The 9,116-nt window shown below is 40.9% G+C and overlaps 1 protein-coding gene across 3 annotated transcripts in view; it reads left to right on the forward strand.

The window, feature by feature from the left end:
- The window catches only part of NPHP4 (nephrocystin 4), a 141,092-nt gene extending 132,653 nt beyond the window's left edge, over positions 1-8,439 (forward strand). For all 3 annotated transcript variants that reach the window (XM_029579000.1, XM_029579002.1, XM_029579001.1), the window contains 3 exons: positions 292-471; positions 1,359-1,502; positions 7,823-8,439. In XM_029579000.1, the coding sequence (XP_029434860.1) occupies positions 292-471; positions 1,359-1,502; positions 7,823-7,963 (465 nt within the window). In that variant the 3' untranslated portion in view covers positions 7,964-8,439. The remainder of the gene's footprint in view (positions 1-291; positions 472-1,358; positions 1,503-7,822) is intronic.
- The last annotated feature ends 677 nt before the right edge of the window (positions 8,440-9,116 follow it).

Raw genomic sequence — 9,116 nt, forward strand, 5'->3', positions numbered from 1 at the left:
GGGAGAATGAGTGGATGCTTTCCACCAAGGCCCGTTCTAAAAAGGGAAGAGTGAGGTGGGAACAGAAGGCAAGAGGCTGCAAGGGCTGTGGAAGAAGGGAAGGCAGAAAAAATATTGCTGTGTATTTGTGATAAGATATGAAGATTTTGTCCTTCATTCACCTGTGTGTTTGTGGATGTAGAAGCTTTGATGGTTTATCCCGAGAGAGACGAATTACATGCCCTGTACCCCTGGCATTCACCCGGGCAGAGAAGCTGTGTTGTATCTTTCTACTTTGCTTGTTTTCTTCAGATTGACCCAGAAAACGTGTTTGTCCTCCCTCCACACGGAGTGAAAGATCTTCACATAGGTGTGAGGCCTCAAAAAGCCGGCAGCAAATTTATTTATCTCAATCTGGTAGATGTGGATTATCACCAGCTGGTGGCATCCTGGCTGGTGTGTGTGTCATGCCGCCAGCCTCTCATATCCAAGGTAATTCTGCCTCGCAGCACAATTGCAATATTTTTTTTTTTTACAGTATTAAAACAACCATTTTGAAATGCTACGGTATACGTTTTGCGGACTAAGTAGTTACTTGTGCATTGGCAGCAGAACATGAAGTAGTGTCATTCATGCCTTATTAGACGTTACCTCGTGTAGGGTGCATTTTGTGGAATCGCGAAAGATCTGAAAGTGTACAAGTTAAATGTAATCCCTTATTATGTCGCATCGGGCTGGCTGGATGGCAGTGCTACAGCACTGGCCTGCTAACAGCCCAGGTTCCATTCCCAGGGCAGCTTTTCCGCTCCCTGGGTCGGCCGGGGCTGGGAGGGTGGAGGCAGTCCTCATCGGCGTGCAATGGCAACACCTCGCAAGCACATTTAGGGCCCATGGTTTCAGCGTTCTGTAAGGAGCCCCCGTGCATGGCTACTGACCGAGTGTAATAATAGGGGACAAATCCCAAACAGTTGTGAATGAAGGCTCCATGGTGCTGTAGCCCCACACAGGCCAGTTCAGATTTTTTTTTTTTTTTACCTTTTCAATAGCATCTCAGATCTGCTTAAAACTGATTTGTTTAAATGAGACAGTTAGTGCAATTTTATGCACTGCTATTCTAGGCATGTGACTGATAACCAGCCAGCCACTTCTCTACCTGCTGGAAAAAATATACTTCCTAGATCAAAGGAAGACTTTCCTTTCCAAGGAATGATGGAAAATATCAGTCCAAAACTAACCCTACGTTGAAATGAACAGTAGTAATATCGGCGTTTTACAAACTCTATAGTACAGAGAACAGTTGAGTCAGTATCTGTGCATTAAGTATACCAGTTTCCCTTTATGTAAGATTGTGTTTTAAGATCACATTCTAATTTCTGCAGGCATTTGAAATAACCCTAGCTGCCCGGGGAGGAAAAGGCGCCAACAAGAAAATCACCTACACCAATCCATATCCATCCAAGAGAATATATTCTCTGCATACCAACAGGCCTGATCTGCTCCAGTTTAAAGAGGACACCTTTGAGGTGAGATACACGAAGTAATGTGGGTAATTATTGCTGGGAGTAGAAAGCCCTGTCCTTCCAACATCTCAGACAGGATCTCTCTAATGAGTATGCTTGAGACTTATGGGCATGCACTGCCTCCTATGTAGGCAAACATTTCTCATGCATATTCTGAAACCCTGACTGGCTGGCGGCCCCAAGGAGCGGTTTGTGCAGTTGGTCACCCGTTCTTTTTCATTAATATGGATTTGATGGTAGAAATGACAATCACACTACCTTTCGTTGGAAGGATATTACCGAAAGCTTTGGTCCTGTATAACAGGGGTGGCCAATTCCCATCCTCAAGAGTCCCCACAATGAATATGCATGAGGGAGATTTGCATGCACTGCCTCTGGCTCATGCAGCCAGGCCTATTTGGGGCTCTTGACAAGTGGTGTTTGCCACCCTTGCTATATAAATTTGGTGCCGTTTCAAAATTTGAGAAATAGTTTTTTCTTTGTCTTTTGATTCCTCAGTTTCCTCCTGCTCCTTTGGGCTTTCAGCTCAATCAGAATCAGGGTTGGGAGTCTGTTGCCATGAACCTTCATTTCTCAAACTTCCTGGGAATTTTTCTCCTGTTTTATAGCCAATCTCTCTCCCTCCCCACCCCAAAGTCTGACTAGTCTAATCATTGCAGTGACTGTCCTTTGGCTGGGGTCCATGCAGCACGGCTGCTTCTGAAACCCTGCACTCATAGGCCATGAATCCAGCCACTGGATGTCACCCTTGAGCAACCATCACGATTCCCTCTCCTCCAGGACCTGCAAACGCTGCCTCTGCAGCATTTCCACAGCTGGCTGACACAGCGAGCGAAGACCCAACTCTGGCACGGAACCAAGGCTTTTCCACATAGCACTAGCCAACAGATTGGCCCCACAATTGCAGGGACAAGCCCTGGTGCACGGCCACCAGGGCTAGTTGAGTAGGGAGGGGATAAAATCCTCAGGTAGTTGTGCATGAAGGTCCCAGCACCAATTCCAAAAAATCGGCTCCATTTCAAGGGAACGATTTTGCACGCAGTGAGTAACCACTGGAGTTTCTATCTTTCAACTGCAAACTTTCTAAATGTTCCTTTGCTCTTCCAATAGACATTCACAGGCCACATGGAACGAGGGCTGCACCAGGCATCCACGATGCATTAAAATTTGAAAAAACCATATATCTTATGTGGACAGGTTTACCAGTGATTTTTCTGAAGGGTTTAAGCTCATGCACCTGTGGGCAGATAGAAGAGTGACCACACCCAATGTGTCCTCTAAACTTCAAGTTTCAAATAGAAGCACAAGTGCAAGATTGTAAATTGATTGTAAAGCTTGTTGCTGAATTATGGTTCATTGTAAACCGAGGTGGTGATTGTAACGTGCCGCAGTATATTAAAAAAAAAAAATGATCACACAGCAGAGAGAAATAGAGTCTACATTTTTACTATTGTGAGTTCTTGAGACAATGAAAGTGTAACACATTCCAGAGTTTCTTGCTGAGCTGACAGATAGGGTGGAAGTAGGTAAGGTACAAATAAACACATGAAGTTACTAACTCTAAGTCTTCAGGTTTAGAATATGCCTATCTGAGGAAAGCAGTTTTTACCCACTGAACTGGGATAAGTCCCAAACTAAAAATCTTTACATTTCTGTTCAAATTCAACATCAGAATATAGCCATCTTACTCTGAACAACAACAAAAAGACTCACACTTAGGTTTTCTTTTAAGGGACATAGATGAAAACTCTGAAATATCACCGTATTGCAGTTAAATTTGCAATAAACAAATCTGATAAAGTGATCTCTCTTTCTTTTTCGGTTAAAAATATCGGATAATGGCATTTCTAGTTCATGGTGTCACTAAAATTAAAATTCTCTTTGATAAGATTCCATATTTGGCTGAATACATGCGATGCTAATTAATTCAGCAGATGATCTTGTGTGTGTCACAGTGTCAATGTGCCTCTTCCATAAAAGAATGTTGTCACTGAAAGGGCATCCCACTACCCACTTAGAGATTCAAGAGTGGCAATATATAAATTTACTCTATCAAGGGCCATTGCGGACCCCATACCTATGCACTTGTTATGTAGATAAATACAATCCTTCATAAAGAAAAATAGATTTTACATAAAACTATTTTGGCAGTTTGCTCTTTAGAAATGCATATGAGTTAACATAAAATACCAATATTTCCAACATCGATAACAGAGACAATAGCAGTGGAGAGAGCAACAAGTAATGATTAATGTAAAATATAATGTTAGCAGAATTAGAATTGGGATTTACTGCTGTGTTGACCTAAAAATGTATGAATATGAACTGGATTATATAGTTGCTATTGCGATGTCCTAGAATATGTATGAATATGATCTAGATTATTTATGTATTTGTTATGGTGTTAACCTAGAAGGTGAATGTTGACTCTCAGTATGTGATTGTTGACCAAGAATATGAATGCTAATAATGTAAACCGTTGTGATCTTCTTTTTGGAACGACGGCATGCAAAACACAAAAATAAAAAAATAAGTGCCTTCTGAGGAACTGGGTGAATCTATAGAAGTTATTAAAAGTTTCTTATGAATTCTCAAAAATAAATGAACATAACTATTAAAGTGCAATATTCCAAAGATTTGATTGAGGTAAATGTGTGTGTGTGTGTGTGTGTGTGTAACAATGTACTTTATGTATTGTCCCGTTTCCCCCCTGTACTTTTACCTGCAGTAAAAGATGGGTGGAGTTAGGTCAGGGAAAGGTGAGAACCTGGAGATTTCATTTTGAAAGCTGTTATAAAACTCCATGGGGCATGTGTAACTTGCCCTCTCCCAGTCACAAAAACTGAACTTACTATTGGTTCAGCAGGTTGTAAAGTATGTACTGCTACATTAAATACTTATCTTCTGTACGCAACCCCTCACCATCCAAAAAAACACAACAGAAACATAACTAAAGCCATTGCCAATTTGAGATTTTTTTAGCCTCAAAGAAATCTCCCACTCCCATGGAACCAGAACACATAATCTACCACCTTCTGCACTACTGTGCCAGGGGCTCGTAGCTTGAGAGCTATTGGTATAATTTGCATTTTTTAAATAACACTGATGTATTATGTGTAACCGAATCGTGGCTCAAAAGCTCCGACACAGCCCTCATCAACCAACTACCCAAATCAATTTACTACATCTACTCCATACCCAGACCGAAAAGGAAAAGAGGCGGTCTGCTATTCATGGCCTTAAAAAAAAATTCAAATTTACAGTCCACCTGTTCGACCTTCCACCCCCTTTCGAAATAAGCCTATTCAAATCAAAAAACCTACAAATTCGCTTGCTCTACGCCCCACCAAGATCACTCCAATGCAACCTATCCCCACTTATTGAAGCAATCTCAACCAACATTAACATGGACATCCCCGCAATCATCTTGGGCAATTTCAACCTCCACATCGATAAAATATCACCCTCTCCCATCTGCGAACTCCTCATTGACGCCATGACGGCAATCGGCTGTAAGCAAATAATCAACACCCCAACCCAGAAGTCTGGTCTCACCCGTGACCTAATATTTATCAACGAAAAAATTTCAGCCAACAACCCACCCATGGCAACCTCCATTCCTTAGTCCGACCATAAACTTATACAAACCAAACTTTATCTCTAATATCCCCACACGGAGACTAACATTCCCAACAAATAATTGAATTCTTCAAACCATGCACCAGTGAGGACCTCACAGACATACTACCAGACACCTTAAAATCCCTAAACAAGAATGACACCAACTCCGCAGTAAACTCGTGGATCACCATCAACTCGGAAGTAGCAAAGATCAAATGCCCAATTATAAGAAAAGAAATTAAGACATCCACCAAATATAAAGCCCCATGGTACACCCCAGAGTTAAAAAATACAAAACGCTTACTAAGACAAGCTGAAAAAAAAATGGAGAAGAAAGCCAACACCAGACCTAAAAGACAAATACAGAACCCTACTATTTATATACAAAACAGATATTGACAAAGCCAAGCATGAGTTCTAAGCAAAGAAGATTCACGACTATCAATATAATCCCAGAACCCTATTTGCTTATGTCACAGACCTGACTCAACCAATTCACAATTCACCCTCAAATAATAATCCAACCAAAACCTGCGAAGAATTAGCCCAATTTTTCAGTGCCAGAATATCCAAATTAATTGCAAAGATCCCTTATGTCAACAAGGAAACATCAAAATCATCAATACCTAATACCACACGGGCACAGTTTGAAACCATCGCATCTACTGAGGTTGAAACTAGCATCCAAAAAACAAATCCAGCCATACATCCTCTGCACTCCATACAAATAAAATTCCTGAAAGTAGTCCCCAACATCATTGCCAGACCCATAGCCGACATAATCAACCTATCACTTGAACATGGTATCTTCCTTCCCTGACAAACTCAAATGTGCAGTCATCAAGCCAATTCTTAAAAATCCCCAACTTGACAAATCTGACCTAACAAACTTCAGGCCTATCTCTAATCTCCCTTTTATAGCCAGGATCCTAGAAAAAATCAACCACCACCAACTCTCCGAGCATCTGGAAAACCAAAACATATTTTTTCCAGCTCAACACGGCTTCAGAAAACTCTTTAGCACGGAAACACTACTACTTACCCTCACCGACACAATCCTCAGAGGACTTGACAGTGGTCAATCCTACCTATTGATTCTGCTAGACATCTCCGCTGCATTCGACACCATTAACCATGAAATACTGTTCAACAGACTAAAAGAAATTGGATTATGCCACACCACACTCAAATGGTTCGACTCATACCTATCAGGCAGATCCTATACAGTAAGAATAAACACAACAGAATCCAAACAAATACCCCTCCCACATGGCATCCTACAAGGCTCATCCCTTTCATCCACGCTCTTCAACATATACATGCTGCCCTTCTGTAAATTGTCTGAATTAGGCCTAACCTATTATGTCTATGCAGACGACGTCCAAATCCTGCTCCCCCTAAAAAAAACAAAAACCCTGGGACACCTATCTATCTGAAATAACACAGCTACTCTCGCAACTCTCTCTCTCTCTCAACCATAATAAAACTGAAATCCTATATATAACAAACAAAACCACCACGGCTCTCAGCCACGATTGCGCAGTATCCGACATAGAGAAACAAATAACCTCTACAATAAAAGACCTTGGCGGCATCCTAGACAGCGAATTAAGCCTTAAAAAACACATTAACACAGTGATAAAAGATGGCTACTTCAAACTACAGGCCCTAAAAAGACTCAAACTGCTTCTCTATTCCCTAGACTATCGAACAGTCCTCCAAACACTCCTCTTCTCAAAACTCGACTACTGCAACGCCCTCATCCTCTGCCTCACTGCCACCACTCTCAGACCGTTGCAGCTGTTACAGAACGCAGCAGCAAGATCACTCACAAACAGCAAAAGATCTGACCATATCACACCTATCCTCGACCTACACTGGCTACCCATCACATTCAGAATACAATACAAAGCCCTAACTCTCATCCACAAAACACTCAACAATGACAAGATGGACTGGCTAAATGCGTCCCTACACTTTTACACCCCCTAAAGGAACCTCCGCTCCACCAACTCCGGGCTCCTCCCAATCCCCTCTCCCAAAACGGCACACCTGACTACAGTAAGAGAACGCATTATATCTGTGGCAGGACCCTCTCTTTGGAACAATCTACCAGCACAACTAAGAACCAAACTTGGCTCTTTCAAAAAGCCTTTCCTCCAGTGACCTAATGCCTTTCCAACCACCATCTCCCAGAAGAATATCTTTCTTCCCCCAGAAACTCTAGTAATGTACCGCATTGACACTCTCCGATATCACTCAGTGGCACCTTGTTCTTCTTTAAGTTTGATTATGTTCTTAGTTACAAACATTTTTAAACTTACATTAATGTTGTAAACACATTTTCTAAGTTTTTCTGTAAGCGTACGCTTACACTATTGGGGTTAATATGGTTTCTAAAGTACTCTGTAGAAATAAGAAACCAATTTCTTATTTGATCTATTTGTTTACTGTAAACAGATGTGATATCTCTGATTGAATGTCGGTATATAAAAATAAATAAACGGCTTTCAGTCCAGTATGAAAACTGCCCTCCCAATAAGGATTAATCTATTAAAGAATTTCTTTAACTTATTAATCTTAGTTACACCATGTAATTACAGTGTAAAACAATACCTAGAACTGTTGGGTACATTGAGACAAATAAGAGCAATACTACCATTACAAAAATGACATTGTTCAACCACCGATTATATTTTCAGATTGGTGGAGGAGAGACTTATACCATCGGCTTACGTTTTGCACCAAGTCAGAGTGCTGGTATGGAGGAAATTTTGATTTACATCAATGACCACGAGGACAAAAACGAGGAAACCTTCTGTGTGAGAATCATCTATGAATAGAGAGGCATTAACCCAACTGCTTTGAGAACATCAACTTTGAATGGCATCTGTCAACACATCTGATTGAATCTGCAAGCAAACCTCATCCTGTTACCACATGTTTGCAGGTGCTGTGAAGATTTTTCTAGCGCAAACCCCCTTGTCTGGTTTGCCTTAGGGACTGAAAGCCATTGCTGGTCCTTCCAAGAGCTGTGCCTACTTGTTTAATCTGATTTCTTTTTCCAGCATTCAATGAACTTGCGGAGTTAAAAGGCTGCTGAAAAAGATATTTATACTGTTTAATGAATTCCTTGCTTGGTTAACTTCAAATCATGTATCATATTTTAGCGTGTTTGTTTTGAATAAGAGTGTAAATGTATCCATGTTTATAACTTTTGTACAGTACTAAAGCTTTCTATGATTTTTACAGATTCCTAAATGTATTTTGTGATACGAGTATTCTTGTATAAAAGGAAAAGCACATTGGATGTAATGGATTTTCAGTCCTTGAGTTTGCTTGACTAAATTCTATAAATGTTAAAAGCCTGGTATCTTGCTTTATAATGATTGTGCTCTAGCTCAGTATCCGGTACAGGATCGTACTATGGTGGTTATGGGATACTTAGGCCACTGTAATTTACTTCTTATTTCTGTTCCCTATTTTCACCCTCTGGCTACACCCTGCTGTGTGGTCTGTCAGTAGGTGCAATTTGTTTCCAAGGAATGTGGTCTAGGCCAGTAGTGAAGGTGGGTTTAGTAAAGGAGATTTAGACAAGTTTCTGGAGAACAGGTCCATAAACAATTATTAGCCAGGAAGAGGTGGTGATCGCCACCCATGTCGTACTTCTGGGCATAAAGGGGGAATGGATGTGCTAGGCATATGAGTGACCCTAATTAGCCACTGTTGGAGAGAGGCTGTTGGGCTGGATGGAGCACTGTACTGACACCTCCTGGAACATCTTCTGTTCTGGCCATTCTTCCCTCTCATCAGGACCTTTGCCTTCCTCTAATAACTCTCACAATTTTCTCCAGCCTTGTTTTATGATTATTCAAATTATTCTAGTCTTTGCCATAAGAAGTACTTTACAAAAAGGACAAAGGAGTAGTGTCAAAAAGAAATATTATACACATTTCAGGGATCAGTCAGATGTACAATTTATTCATTTGATTTGTA

The sequence above is a fragment of the Rhinatrema bivittatum genome, chromosome 15 (genome assembly GCF_901001135.1).
Source record: "Rhinatrema bivittatum chromosome 15, aRhiBiv1.1, whole genome shotgun sequence".
NCBI classification, from domain to species: Eukaryota; Metazoa; Chordata; class Amphibia; order Gymnophiona; family Rhinatrematidae; genus Rhinatrema; species Rhinatrema bivittatum.